This window comes from Lepidochelys kempii, chromosome 10, assembly GCF_965140265.1.
Source record: "Lepidochelys kempii isolate rLepKem1 chromosome 10, rLepKem1.hap2, whole genome shotgun sequence".
NCBI lineage: Eukaryota > Metazoa > Chordata > Testudines > Cheloniidae > Lepidochelys > Lepidochelys kempii.
Genome location: NC_133265.1, coordinates 51,292,338 through 51,308,328, shown reverse-complemented (window position 1 = coordinate 51,308,328; position 15,991 = coordinate 51,292,338). Strand labels below are relative to the sequence as shown.

General features: G+C 41.5%; 1 protein-coding gene across 3 annotated transcripts in view; it reads right to left on the bottom strand.

Moving 5' to 3' along the window:
* CIB2 (calcium and integrin binding family member 2) overlaps positions 1–15,991 on the bottom strand; it is a 135,646-nt gene that overhangs the window by 43,471 nt on the left and 76,184 nt on the right. For 2 of the 3 annotated variants that reach the window (XM_073303557.1, XM_073303556.1), the window contains exon 3: positions 6,533–6,644. The exons of the other annotated variant lie outside the window; for it this stretch is intronic. In XM_073303557.1, coding sequence (XP_073159658.1) covers positions 6,533–6,622 — 90 coding nt within the window. In that variant the 5' untranslated portion in view covers positions 6,623–6,644. The remainder of the gene's footprint in view (positions 1–6,532; positions 6,645–15,991) is intronic. 3 annotated transcript variants of the gene reach the window in all.

Below are 15,991 nucleotides of genomic sequence, written 5' to 3'. Positions count from 1 at the left end.
TTTTATTTTTGCCTGTAAAGCACAATACACCTGCATGATGCTAAATAAAGATAATAATATCCTAGTCGCCTGAGTGACACATGGAACAATATAGTGCATGCATACCTTTGCCAGACTAAAGTCTCTTTTGTTTCTACTTTCCTCTTTTATAGATCTGGATGATCAACTGTCTGTTTGATTATCAACCAAGCTACCTCCCCTACATAATGAAAAAGAAATGCCAAAATTTGAGACTGAGCTCTTCACAGAGTTCTTAGATGCTAGCTAAGATCATGTTAGGTATCAGGTTAATATCTGATAAGTTCTTTAGCTAAGGCAGGGGAATAGATGCAATGATCTAATAGACTTTTTCTATTGCTAACTCCAATGACCTATTTTAGCCCAATGTGCAATCATTTCACCATAGGAGCAAACAAAAGACATTGGGGACTATTGTATCCATAGCTCAACACAGTGTCTTTCCAGATCAAGAATTGCTCCAGTTCTCTGGCACCCTAACACTCTGCTCAAAAATCCAGCTCATGACCAGCTAAGGGCTTTTCCTTATTGTCTGTGCTGCTTTATCCAGTGGCAGTTCTTGGGTTTCTGTTTTACTACCTGCCACATTTCAGAAAGGAGCAAAATGTTTAAAGATGCGAATGATCCATGGACAGAGCACACAAGCCACATCAACACCAAGAGCTCAGACGAAGAATCAAAGGTGTAAAAATGGCATTGAGCAATCCTGCACTGCAACCCCCCCGTCAGCGAATGGTGCAGGGGACCGTGGAGCCAACACAGAGGGATGTGGAGGTCCAACCACCCTCAGTGGAATGGTCCAACGAGGATGCTGTAGGACTCCCGTGTGGATGTTTCTGCAGGAGCAGGTTGATAGTATTGCCAGGGCCTAAGGCAGTGTGGACAGCAGGTGGAACAAAAATATAAGCGAACTCCAGAAAGCGAAGTTGCCAGTGGCTTTTCAGCCAGGAAGCTCCCGTCGGGCATGGTTTGTATAGGACAAGATGATCATGTTGGATGCGGCCATGCGGTCGTAAAGGAAGACCTCAACTCGGCATGTGTCAGCTGAATGTCAAAAACCCTCGAGGTCCAGGCTATTAGTAGTGCTGCCCATTTAGAACCAAAAAAAAAGCCCCCTGGTATATTAGCACTGTGTTTACGTAATGGAACTGTTAAAATCTAGAGAATCTAGAACCTAATTTAACAGCTGTTGAAGTGGGATAAATTGGCACAGCTCTATGACTTCAATAGAACAACACAGATTTACATCAGCTGAGCATCTGGCCTAATACGTTTGTTTATTTTCCTGTCCCAACACTGAAACCTCCTCAGGCAATAGAAGCTCTTCTGTCACTTTATCATTCATTAATGCATGATTCCTGGCAGATTAAGGTTTGTGACTGTCAGCAAACTTTCTCTCCTTGAGTCATGGAAGTTGCATTTAAATTCAGCCTGGCTCAACCATTAGCGTGTGTAGTAGTGATCTGTCTTCCTCTACATCTAATTCCCTCTGAATCTAATTTAGAAAAGTGCATTATTGATTCTATCTATTTATCAGATCCTGCGGCTGTGGTGCTGAGCTCAGTCTTGGAAGTAACTACAAATGATACAAAAAGAAAAAAAATTGCAGGAGAAAAGCCAGGTATACTGGAAATCTCTCAAATTTACTTAGAATTCAATAGATATTTTTTGTTTGTTTCTTTTTAGAGAGACTCCGATGTTCGCTTTATCTTCAACTCTATGATGCTGAAAAGCTACTGATGGGAAAGACCACTACAGCAATCTCTTTGGCATTACGTTTGGAAAAGTTGCAAATGCAGAGCTAGATTATGCATCTTTTCTTTGCGCATAAATCAAAGGGACCACAGCTGTTAGACTGTAAGCTCTTTGGGCAGGGACTATTTTTGTTCTATTTGTATGGCCCCTAGCACAATGGGATCCTGGTCCAAGACTGGGGCTCCTACATGCTGCCACAATACAAATAAATACAAATAATTTTTAAGACGGCCCTAGCAAAAATAGGAAATCAAATCCCCTCCTTCAAACCAAATTCCTCGCGGGAAGCAAATTCACCAGCCACTGAAATAAAGGTAATCGCATTACAAATAGTCTGAGAGTCAGTTTCTCAATCAACAAAAATTTGCAAGCTGACAGCAATCTTTTCAAGAAATCTACAAACTCTGATGAAACTGAAAAACAAACTGTTGTGTAATAACCAGAAATTTGACACTGAGTTTTGTCCTACTGTTTTCACAAAACCAAGTTCCAAGATTTTCATCCCGTTCCTTTCCCCTATAAACCCCTTCTCAAAGCCAACCAAGAAGCCTTAAAGGTTTTGCATATTCTCACTGAGAAGACCAGATAGATTCTGCTGAATTTAAAGATAGTTATGAGAACTCTGGCCCATAAAGAAATACAGTATAACACTATTACATCCTATTCTTTTCTAGGCAGCCTGCCTCAATCTTAGGAGGGGAAGTCTTATTCCTGCATCTCAAAATCTGATCACATTTTAAAAAGAAACTTCTGCTTTGTGCTTCATTAGTAATTTAGGAATAAGTATGCTCTATTGCAACTATACCTAATCTATGGATATTCTCTCAAAGTAGGTAGCTTCCTAAAGACTTCATCATTTGGGGCCTGTCACTGGATGCACCACTCACAGTTGAGCTGGTGACTCCTCCTGGTCACTCTGGGGATTAGTTCTCAAGGCCAACATCCCCATCTCATATGACTGGCATCATATGGGAGCAGCACTGAGGTTTCTCAGTTGTCCTAACAACTTACTTCTTGTAGGGCCACTAACCACCATTTGACAGTTACAATTTTTGTTGGTGCCATCCAGTTCTGGATTCATATCATTGAACTAAAGCCAAAGGGTTTCATATCCCATTACCAATACCCAGAGGTCTTCAGTTACCCCACTTCTTCCATTTTGGTGCTTATGTAAAATGAAAAGTGTGGTGACTCTTCATATACACTCCACAAGCCCTTAGATACTGCCATGATGGGTGACCTGCCAGTATGACAGATTAGAGAGATACATTTCATATCTATGTAAAATGTCCTTGCAGGGGATGGATGAGTCAAAGAAACAGTTTCTAAATCAAACAGCCCTGAGTGATGACTGGATTTCTAACGGGCGTAATTCAGTTTGCATGCAATGTTTCTGAAAAAGCAGCAGCAGGTAGAAGGCTAAATACAACTGGGGACATATTTCCATTCTGCAAAAGTATGTTAAATGTGAAGAACATGCTGCTTTACCCTCCTATTTACCAAGTATGTGAGCTGGTTAGTTTCTTCAGATAAACCATGTTTCACTTTGTGTCAATGTAGATATGGCAAGTGGCACTGTCTGGTGTATAACATAGTGTCCCAAACAACAATACTTTGCACTTGTGTGTAGCACTATTCATCCAATAATCTGACAGCAGTTCAGAGCAGTGAGTAAGTATTATTCCCATTTTACAGATAAGTATACTTATCTGGTGTACACAGATATACAGGGGCCAAATCCTTGGTCCCACTCTAGTTGCCTTGCACCACCTGAGAGACACACAACAACTGGAAACTCAGTGCATCTGGCCCCCTCGTTATTCCCCCAGCATCAGGAATACCCTAGGAATAACAGAGCCACCAGAGAGGTGTTATGCCATCCACCCTTGCAGCCAGAGGGGGAAGGTTGTGTGGACAGGTTACTTTTGTAAATTAAAATTAAAGCAACCTGGGTGTTGCTCTAAGTTACACTAGGGGTTGGCTGCAGGGCGGGGGAGCAGCAAAAGGAGACTTGAAACCACCTTTGTTTTGCCTCCCCTCTCAGCTGCACTGCATGTATCTTGTCACAACTGAGGATCTAGCCCAAAGATGTAGTTGGTTCTGCAGGGTGCTGGCACTTCTGATCATCAGGCAATTGATTTAAGCGCTGAAATATGGATTTAGGAGCCTAACTTTAGGCATTGAAGTCAGACAGTCTTAGTCAATATGTCTAAAGTTATCCATTAAAAAACTGAGACATCTAAAATTAAAGGCCATATTTTAAGAATGTGGCTATTAATCTCTGTGCCTGTGAAAAAGGTGGGAAGGGTTATTCCTATAACACATGCTTTGAGATCTATGAAAAGTATTTTAGAGATTTAATAACAGGATATTTTACGTAAAAGGACGTAGGTGACTGATTAAAAGGTTTCTGAAATAAATATTTACTGCTCCAAAATAGTCTATTCATATTATGAGCTATTAAAATGTTCTTTACTGTGACAAATGATATAATTAACAATTCAACATTATGTTTTAAAACATATCATTTCACAGAATGTTTCAGAAGAATAATGGTTCTTGGAATATTGCAGATATTATAGGTTTGTAAATAAGTAATAAACCTTGAATTGCCCTCATTTTGTCTTCTGTTCCTACTGTCATGCTATATATCATGGTGAACATGGTAGGGAATCGTTTTGTATTCCTTGATTATCCACATGTTGTCTCACATTGTTAAAATATCGCTCATATTCTGAAGAGATGAGTTGTGAGGTGCCAGGGAATGTTTGTTTGGATACATAGCATTATCATGGCAACCAAGGGTACAGGCTTCCCGTATAGCTGGTATGCTTAATTAGTAAAAACCATTCTGGGGCTGGATACTGATCTGGGTGGAATTGAGTTGCCTACCTTCATGAGCTAGGGGCTGAACAGCTGTACTTTAGGGTAGAAAGTCCATTTGTCCTAATTTTAGAGTAATGAGTTAAATCACACATTGTGACTTTGATACAATATAAGGTAGATAACCATTAATGTCAAAAAAGTGAGGTGTGATCAAATTTAATAACATAGGAATAACATACGAATCTAGTTAAGGAAATGACCCTACCAAAATATTAATAATATAACATATTTAATATTAAATTTGAATATCAGTATGTTATAATGCTGGTGACAGTGGTATTTATGATACTGATGGCATTCAAAAGTTTGATTCACATGAGGGTTTTTTTCTGCACTTTTTGGTAAAGTGTTTGTTACATTTTTGTAACAACTTTTGAAAGCGTGCTGCATCTTTTTGTACCCTCTCTATGCCTTTTAAAGGGTTAGCGCATAATGAGAATTTATAAATACTACAGGACTCATGTTTTGATCTTGCCAAAGAAATCAAAGTATCCCAGCACAAAAGAACCCTTGGTTAACCTCCAATTTTCTTCCTGAATCCCACTTCTGAGGGATTTTTTAGGCCCCCAGCAAATCATAATTATGCCAGAAGTTCTCAAAAAATTCTTCAAAGATCTTTTTATATAATAAATCCTTACGGGCTGAAAGCCCTTCATTTCTCTATTTACATTAAACAAATTATGTATTTCTAGATCTGGTCAAGTCCTCTTCAATAAATACATTTTTCTGAGTCAAATGGGCTCCTGGGAACATGTAGGATGTTGCCCCAGCCCTGAGCGTGCACCAGACATGGTAGGGGGACGAACAATGCTGAACTTCAGTTTGAGTTTGGCTTTAAATGCCTTTCAATGCATGCTGACTTCAGGACTGTACATTTATTTTTTCAGAAAAATACTGCATTTGCTTTTGCTTCCATTCAGGTGCTGATTGCTGTGCTACATTATGGAGATTTTTTAAACCATTGAAATGAAGATCACCAGTTACAACATTTTTGCACTATTCCCTTAAATATTTGGGTGACACTGCCAATGATGGTAGCAGTGAGTGGACTGTGGTTTTTGCATGATAGTACATAGAAACTCTATTAACCTATTTTATATTACACAGAAAAACTAACAAACGTATTATGTCATAACTGGTACAATTCAATACTTTGCTTCAAAAGGTTAAATGGTATCTAACAATCCATACTTGTCCTGTTAAACTATGGTACATTTAGTTGCTGTACTGGATAAAGGATAGATGTGCGGACTCATATTTCTCACTCCAAATTTTTGCATGTTGTGAACCACATTTTGATTTTCTTATGGACACCCTCTCCTCCCACTAAGATGATGTGATATCCCTGTAGCAACACAAGCTCTTGCTTATATGGAAAAGTAATATGGGGAGTAGTTAGTGTGTTTTCAGCTTCTTTTTTAGGCAAGTTAGCCTCAGGAAACAAGGAAGAGGAACCAGCACCTGTGATAAGCCAGCTCTCTGAAGACCACCAGCAAGTTCTCCACAGATCACAGTGAAAGACTTCCTGACTCAGTGGTCTGAGCAAAGAGCTAGGAGCCAGGAACTCCTGGGGGCCCTATCAGTTGTTTGCACACTGCTTCCATCAATTTCAACAGGAGTTGCATACATACAGCTGATGTTATGATGAGATACCCCCCAACACCTTTCAAGTATTGGTCCTGGCTCCCTTGGTGATGGGGAAGTCTGTACTTCATGTAGTTACATAAATCACTCCAGTGGCTGACATTGGTTTTGCCTGGAATAGGAAGGGGAGGAACTCAGTTTCTCGCATTACTTATCACTCAACCATGGTACTTCACTTCCTTGAAGCAAATTTAACATGATGCCATTTTTAAGCAGTTAGAAGCAATACCTTTAGTTCAGGCATGTTAATTATAAGCTGTATAGGTAGTTTAACATCTGGATCCTTGGTGTAGTCCATGGGCACAATGTTCGGTGCCATTTCATGGTATCGGCCATGCAACCTGCAAACAAGCAAAAAAGAAGCCATTCCATTCAGTAAACAGGCTCACATTGTTTTGCTGCTCTAGGCCCCATTTACTTTTATTAAAACACGAGTCTTGCCACTTGAGTCACAGCATTTAAGGCCAGAAGGGATCAACTAGTCTGACCTCTTGTGTATCACAGAGTACACCAACAACACCCAGCACACTAAATCCAACAATAGAAATGAGACCAACAGAAATGAGACCCACCAGAGACTAAACTATCATGCGCCATAGGCAGAGAATGGGAGGGACCAAAGTGCACCAGTGCTCGAGGCCCCTACAATGGCAGTGAATTAATTAAATGAGATATACCCAGATAATCCTGTCAAGCGACCTACTCCCACACGCTGCAGCAAAAGGCAAAAAAACCCCAAGGTCACTACCAATCTGACCTGAGGGGAAATTCCTTCCTAATCCCACATATCGCGATCAGTTAGACCTTGAGCATATGAGCAAGAACTAGCCAACCAAGCACCTGATAGAGAGAAAGCTAGGTGCCACCGCAGAGCCCTAGCCCACCCTGCCCACTGTCCCATCTCCAGCCACTGCCATCCCAGATGAGACAGAGGAAGGAGATAAAAAACTTCCCAGAATACACTGGGGGAGGGAGGGCAATCTCTTCCTCATTCCTGCCAGTGGCTGGCTCAAACCCTGAAGCATGAGCTTTAGGAATATAAGATAAAAACCAAAAGTGAGCCCCATGGCTGTTGATCCCTGCACCTCACCATCACAAGCAATCCATCATACAGTTGCACTCAAATTTGTCCAGCTCTTTCTCAAAAATAATTAAGTCGTTTGACCCACAACTCCTGTGAGAAGGCTGTTCGAGAACTTCACTCCTCTGATAGTTAGAAATATTCTTCTAATTTCCAGCCTGAATTTGGTCATGACCTCTCTCACTTCCAACTGATAAGCCCTCAGCTTGTAGCAGAAATTCTTATTATTAGACCCTAAGTGGATGACCTTGCACTTTGTACTAATGAATTTCCGCCCATTGTTGTTAGTCGAGTCTTCAAGTTCATCCAAATCTTCCTGCATAATATTCCAGTCCACCTCTGTATGGACGATACCTCCCAGGTTTGCATCAGCAGCAAATTTCAGAGCACACTCCTACTTCTTCTGCCAAGGTCATTAATAAAAATACTGAATAAGACTGTTCCCAAGACTGATCCTTGAGGAATTCCACTTGTAACCTCTCTCTGATACAATAATTCACCTTTCAGCACAACCTGTTGTTTTCTTCTCTTTAGCCAATTCCTTATCCACCTTACAATGTTTGTACTGACCCCACCTTCCCTAATTGAATTAAATTAATTTAATTGAATTAATTGACATTAGGTACTGTGTCAAATGCTTTACTGAAGTCCAAATATATTAGATCTACTGAGCTTCCCTTATCAAAAAAATCATTTATTTTCTCAAAGAGGGAAATCGGATTAGTCTGGCATGATCTACCTTTGGTAAACCCGTATTGCAATACATCTCCTTTACTGTTTAGATCTATGAATTTAATTATTCTTGCTTTCATAATTTTCTCTAAACCCTTGCATACTACTAAGAGAGCATGATACAGTACCTGACATGCAAACAGCAAGTAATGTCCATTAGACCCCTATTAGGGTGCAAAGCAGGAGTGGCATTCACAGGTGTCAGTATACAATAAGCTAGGTATGAAACTGGTGAGTCCGTGGGTGCGTGAGACCCAGTTTATATAATATGTCCACACAGCAAATGTGGCCCAGGGCAATTCATTAGAGTATTTGCTGTGCAGCTATGCAAGAACAGGATCACCTAGGGTATGTTTACGCAATTGATCTGCAGTGATGCAAGAACAGGGTCATCTGGAATATGTCTAGATTGCTTCTGGGAGCAAGACGCCCAGCCCAGCTCCACAAACTTATGCTAGCAGGGCTTACGCTGATGTTGTAGCTGGGGGCTGGAGCTTGGGCTGTCAAGCCTGAGACAGCGGTGTTCCAGTCTGAGCTGCAACACCAAAGCAATGTCTATACAGCTATTTTTAGCATCCTAGTGCGAGCCCCCCTAACCCTAGTCTGTGGATCCAGGCTGGGAGGCTTGCCCCGGGTGCAGCATAGACATACCCCTCGAGGGCCAATGACTGGGGCAAAAAGGTATTTAAAAGACACAGAATACATGACTGCACTTGTAGTCACCCCGGCAAATACCGGAGAAAGCACTTGTCAGTATCCCAGTATCCACCTGCAATAATTCAGAGGAGCCCTGGTCTCGCACCAGTGCTGCACCTTATTATTAGTATTGTGGTAGTACCTATAAGCCCCACTCTGGGATCAGGCCCCACTGTACTAGGTGCTGTACACAAAGTCCCTGTCCCAAAGAGCTTACAGATTAATGAAGATGAGAGAGAACAGGTGCATACAAACACACACAGGGGAACAAAGAGTCAGTTATAATTAGTGTAATAAGCAGTGGGCACAGTGCACCAGCTGCCTTAATCATTGCCAGCAGCATGGCATAAATGTGTTTTAAGGACAGGTTTAGAGGAGGATAATGTAGTAGCTTTGCCACTGACATTGATTTGCTATATGTTCTAGTGAGATAAAGGAAACTTAACCTTGGGCTGTACTGGAAAATACAATAAGGTTGCTCATGTGGAAGTATAACATTGTATAAGTATAACGTTGTATAAGGGGACATGCTGGATACATTGTATATGAGAGGGCATGCCAAAACATGTTACAAAGTATCTGAGGGAGCACACATAGGGACAGTTAGCTTTTGAATGGAGAAGCAATTAAGATAGAGCCAGCACGTCTAAGAAGCAGGCATCAGAATGGAAGGTGTGAAGGGCAATTAGTTAAGTTAACTGGAAGCTGTTAAAGGAGATTGTTAAGGGTGGCAGGTAATTGAAGATACGTGACTGGTCTCAGGGATCTCGAAGGGTGGTGACTAAAATCTTTTTCTTCTTTTGTCTGTAACTTCTCTGTAACTTCTTCTCCAAAAAACTGTATAAATTAAGAGACACAAGCCCCACTCGGGGGGCTCACTTCTAAATGTATTAGCAGAGCAGCTTTGCTAATAAAACAGAGTGGTCTGATAAACTGTGAGTCTTAGTCAAACTTTGACACTCAGTAGCTACTGAGAGCATGTATTCAGTTAACAACGCCAAAGGCTCTTTACTATTGACCTGCCGTCTGATCCTGCACACCCTCACTCATCGCTTCAGACTGGATGATCACAATGTTCCCTTCTGGCCTTGTAATCTATGAATAGGTAGCTCCACTAAGTTTAATGGCATTATACACCTGAGTAAGGACTAGTCTCATGGGAAGATAAGGACAAGTCTCATTCTCTTTGCAGGATTTGGCCCCTAGTTTGGATCAGTATCAATGATCTACAAGTGAAAGATTGCATTACAGTACCAATTCCATATGCCATCTAGTCAAGTGCCCCTTGAAATGATTTTATACAGCTATTTGTGCCTAAATATTTTACATAACCTAGCTATACAGCAAGAAATATCTGAAGGGTCTCACACAGGCTGATCTGCATCAACATTGTAATTTGTCAGCTGTCTCTCTGCAGTTCTCCTCAGCTGCATTCAGTGCGGTTCACAGTACAGCTGCGTCAAGCTGTGATGTGCTTTTTAGTGTCATAGAGAGGCCAGACTGTTTTACAAACGTTTCCAAGAGCAAAATGTTAAGAGAAGTCAATTTCCCCACAGCTATCAAATACAGTTAATCACTTCTAGCTCCCTTAAAAATCTCATTTATGCTTCTAAGATTCCATGTGTAACGTTTTGGCTAAAGTCATTTTTTATGCATTTAGTAGAAAAATGAAAGTCATATTTTTCCTTTACAGGTTCAATTTATTGGAAGGTTTCTATAGGATGTTCTCAGTACTATATGACAGTATGATATAGCCTATCTATGTGCATTTACAGATGTAATTTCATCAAGGGAATCTAGGTACATTATATACAAAGCATTTATAAACCACTGCCGGATTAGCTTGCTGATAATCACCAAACCCCAGAGGACAGAATTATACATCTTGGCTTGGAGACTTGGCTATGGCTAAGGATCATAAAATGTACCTCAGGAGGGGGTACTGCAAAGATGCCTGACCTGTCTATGCATCTCTTTGCTCGCCGTGTGTAACACAGAGCAGCCTAAGAGCTGCTCTAAATTACATTGGCTGCCAAAAGGCACAAGGGCCTGATACAGACACCAAAGTTTGCTGGAGTATAAGGAAGCTCCAGCCACGTCTCCTTTCTCCTCCAGTTATACCTGCTGCACCAGGAGCAGGAGAAGGGGAGGTAGCATAGAAGCCTCTACACTAGCTCTGTGTCATAAACTCATAGATTTTAAGGCCAGTAGGGAGCAGCAGATCATCTGATCTGACCTCTTGTATATCACAGATCATAGAATTTTACCCAGCAACGCCTATATCGAGCCCAATAACTTGTGTTTGACTCACTGAGGGGCCCCTACACCGGGTCAATCCCCATGAAGCTGCACTATTGTGCATAGTTATTTAAAAACAATAATAGCTACTGAGAAGATACTTATTGTCTCCCAGTCTATAGGCTTGTTTAAGCAATCCAAAGGGTGCAAACATCAAAGAACCACAGGCTTGACCATCATATTCAGAAGCACACCAGAAGGTTCTCTAAGCTTATTTGAATCAGCTTCTGGCTCATATAACCATCAGCACCTATTGAAATAACATTTCTTTATCACCATTTATTAATTTTGTTAATTTCAGTTTAGATAACATTTTCTTCAGTCTCTAAGGTGCCACAAGTACTCCTATTCAAGGTAGAGTGGCCTGTTAACACCTCTGCAGTCATAGGACAAAAAGAGGGGGTTAATGGGTTACAGATTGTTGTAATAAACCATAAATCCAGTGTCTGTTCAGGGTATGATTTTTAGAGTCTAGCAGAGAAATGAATTTAAGCTCCCAAGTTTGTCTTTTTAAAGTGCTGTGAAGGTTTCCTTCAAGGATGAAGACTGATGGGTCACATAGAGACAGCAGTGTACTGAGCCCTTGCACAACAGAATTAATTCAAACAGCCAGTAATTCAAGCAGCAAGACCCCACTAAAACCTCTTCCTCCCGAGGCCTCAGCCTGCCCTCAACACCGCAGCCAACAGATATGCTTTATATAAGAACTGAGCTGTTTCACCCCAAGATGAGGGACCACATTCTGGAGTCAAGGGGTCTTCATGGAAAATATCCTGCTGACAGCTCTTTCTGGAGTTCCCCTCTCACTGCAGCTGTGGCAGTATCTTAAAGAGCAGATTGAGCTGAACATAAAAGGAGTGTCCAAGTCTTGCTACCATTTTTTGCCTGCATCTTAGGAAAATAATGTCTTCAACTATGATGCACAGCAAGAATTGTGCCATACAGGAAATTAAATATCCCAGTGACCTCATCACATTTCAGCAGCACTTGGTATCACACAGGTAGTTTGCTGACTCTGTCCAATATGCAATTTCATAAATACTGTGCACTTTGATATAAAGCAGCCATTTCTCACTTTAAACAGCTCTCTAAACAGCATTTGCAAGGGCTTCTCTAAATGCCCTGGGAAAAGCAGTTGAAAACAAAACCTCCAAACCAATATTAATTTTTAGGATTAATTAATCTTTTAACCTTTTTTAGCCTTCAGAGACTGGAATGGTGTTTCATTCTACAAAAATATGGTATTCCCTTCCCTCCAAGCCTCCCTACATGTATTGTCAATGGGATAGCTGGGCATCATTCTGGACTCCATTCCAAAGCACACCTACAATGAAGTGTTCCTATTCATATTGCTTAGATTTCCTCTTCTCCGTTTCTCTCTTTAGTCCCCTCCTATCTGGCTTCCATGCTGTCCATCCACCAGAACTTCCCTCAATACAGCCACTAATGTGACCTCCTAGGTAGCCATAGAAAAGTAGCATTTCCCCATAGGTCTTTTCAGGATGCTTTGCTGGAATCAGAGCAACAGTTTGTGTTTCATAGATTTTCCCCCGGGAGAGAACCATTAGAATCATAGTTTGACCTGCACAACACAGAGCATAGAATTTCACCCAGTCTTGAGTGAAATTTTGATAGAGATACAAAGGCGTCTTGTGCTGCTCACCAAATTAACTGGTGTCACAATGATTGATGTCCCCCGTGCAAGTAACATTCTGCTAGGAACAGCACACTGGGCAGGTATGTGAGAGATGGCAACGATGTATCCCAGCTGTTGTGGACTAGTGTTTGTGTGCAGTATCTGACTTTTTAAAATAAGAGCAATGGATGAGGGCTCAATGAGTGGTTGGTGGGAAGGGTTAGGAGGACAGCAGCAGTTGGAATAGCCATTATTTTTGCTCAGTATAAAGACCGAGACTCAGTCTTTTTGTGACACATACAAAGCACAAAGTAAACACAGCCCAAGAGTAATAAAAGGACCTTTCCTGCTAATGAACCCTCTATCCTGTCCAGAGAAACCAAATCAATCCATTTATATAGAAATGGGTCCAAATTCTGATGTGGCTCATCAACGTGATATGTGAGTTTCAAATGGAAAATAAGATATGGTGTTGTTAATCTCATCCCATTCAGAAAAGCGACTGGGTTTCATATTAGATTACAGAACTACTTTTGTTGTCCCACAGGATACCAAGCAACTTGTGTCTTCCAGTGTAAGGCCAACAGTTGTTCTCATCTTATTTACCATGGACACTTTCACGTAATTAGCTTCCTTGTAAAGCACTTTGGGAAGTAAAATTGTGCAAGAGCGGTGTGCCTCCTTGACCAATGCATCCTGTCTCCTTGTTTGTGCTTTTCTCATTACTTAAACATTTAGCTGTTGCAACTGTATAAAGGAAAATGATATTCCTGCAGCACATTTGCATCTCTTTGTGGCATTTCAGCAGTCCACAAATGTTAGGAGGCATCACCAAGGGAACGTTACAAGCAGTGTTCCTTGGCAGACTATTAAAATGATTAAGCTACACAACAAGGCAGAAAGACATAGAAAGTAGTATGTTCCGTGTGGTTAGCTTATCAGAGATTGTAAATAAAACCCATTCCACTTTGCCCTACTGCAGGGAAGCATGACCAGAATTTTAGAATTGGACAACACTTCTGATCAGAGAACTAAGTTCGGTTTTTAGAATCAGAAGAAAAATGCATATTCTTAGGTAGAAAAACACAGCACCATGTACCTGAATATCTGTCCTTCCTATACTTGGTAATAATGCACCTATGTGTTTTACCTGGAAGTTTCTCTATGAAAACACACAAAGGTTTATTTTTAAAGAAAGTTGAACTAACAACAGGAGCTTATCAGAGCCCTTCTGCAAATGCTAGCTGTGAAAGCTGGGACGGGCAGGGTGCTCTATAAATGGTTTAATAATTAACCGTCATTTTGACTGAGCTGCTCACCCATCTGATTGTCCTCCCTCCTCCCATCCTCCCATCAAAACACCAGGGAGTTAGAGACAAGAGAGGAATTGTGAGGTAAAGGGAAGAAAGGGTTCAAATGCCACCATCCCAATGGTAGAAAAATCATTTTATTCTCTATTGCTTGCTTTGTTTCTTTGTTACCTCAGAGCAGATCTCTCCCTTCTTGGGCCCATCCATCTACTAGCTAATGGACCAGTACCTCAGGTTTTACCAGCTGAGAATTGGGCCCATTGGCTTTAGTTCTAGCTCACTCACAGTTGAAGGGAGAGGCAAGTCTGACAATCTAAACTGAAACTCAGAGTCACAAACTTCTCCCATTCAGCCCTAAATTCTATCTCTTCTCTCACCCAGGTAATTGTCTGATCACCTGGCTTTTTATCTCACTGCCATGATGTTTTTACTAAAACATATCTATTGATTTTTTTCTATGCTTTTTCATATACTGTTTATTCCGGCATTGATCCTCGAGCACGGAGAGCTGGGAATATATCCGTTGAAGTGGAATAGGATTTCCAGCTACTTCCTGTAAATAATTAACCTTTTAGACAAAAAACAAAGGCTGTTCCTGTTCTTTTCTGGAGTCTGACAGACAGGACGTATTGACAGGTTTCTGAGAATCTTTGGAGATGGGACCAAGTGAATGAATAGCCTGCTGCAATGATATTCATGGCTGAACTGTACAAACAATTGCTTTACTGTAAAACATTTCATTCAGGATAATGGATGACTGCACAAAGTACAGGAGAAGAGGGAGCAGAATTTTAGCTAGAGTAACAGTCCCAGTTGTGATTAAACACTGTGAGCTGAATAAACAGTTAAGGCAGGATAATGCCATTGTGCACAGGCTGAGAATGCACAATTTGAGTGGAACATTTTCCCTATAGCAGCGGTTCTCAACATGGGTCGCAAACCCCTTTGAAAGGGGTTGCCAGGGCTGGCTTAGATTTGCTGTGGCTTGGGGCTGAAGCCTGAGCCCCACTGGCCAGGGCTGAAGCCAAAGCCCAAGGGCTTCAGCCCTGGGTGACAGGGCTCAGGTTGCAGGCCCCCTGCCTGGGGTAGAAGCCCTTGAGCTTCAGCTTTGGCACCCCGTACTCAGAGCGGTGGGGCTGAAGCTTTGGCTCCCCCACCTAGAGCACTGGGGCTTGGGTGGGCTCAGGCTTCGATCCCCCTCCTGGGGTTGTGAAGTAATTTTTGTTGTCAGAAGGGGGTGCAATGAAGTTTGAGAACCCCTGCCCTATAGGAAAAGGTAATCTCAGTTTCTCAGGGCAGTTGCCTTGGCTTGGGGAGGTAAGGAAGAGATTGCAGGAGGCTCCTTGAGGTACCCACTGCATCCTTATGGGATGCAATCTCTGCTGAAACTGGACTGTGTCCACAGACACACCCATCTAAGCTCCTGCTAGAATGTGGAGACTGATGCGAGGGGGAGAGAACGCAGACCTCTAAAAAGTGTAGGAAGGTCCATTCCTGAACATGTGACCTGCTTTACTCCACCAGTTTTGTCTCTGCACCTACCCTATGTACACCTATGTAGTCAACTCTGCACCTCTCCATTAGAGCCACTGGTTCATATTTTAGCTGATATCTGGAATTAAAGTTGCATTCTGGTGTGTATTTAGGGAAATAGGAGGTGGTTTATGTGGTGCTGGCAGCTGGCTAGCTCAGGTCAAGACCTCAAAGAAGTGTTAAGTGTACCAGTTCATTGGTGGGTGAATTTCAAAAGAATGTTAAAAGGTACTATTGTATATATAGGCAATTCACTCTTTAGAATAGATGTTAATTGTATTTGTCTTCATCTACCTGCATTCTGTTTAACGTATATTAATGTAACTCAAGTAAGCTGTTGTTGCTATATCCTTTTTCTGTGTCCTGTAACTCTGTAATTACCTTTACATTATGTATGCAACG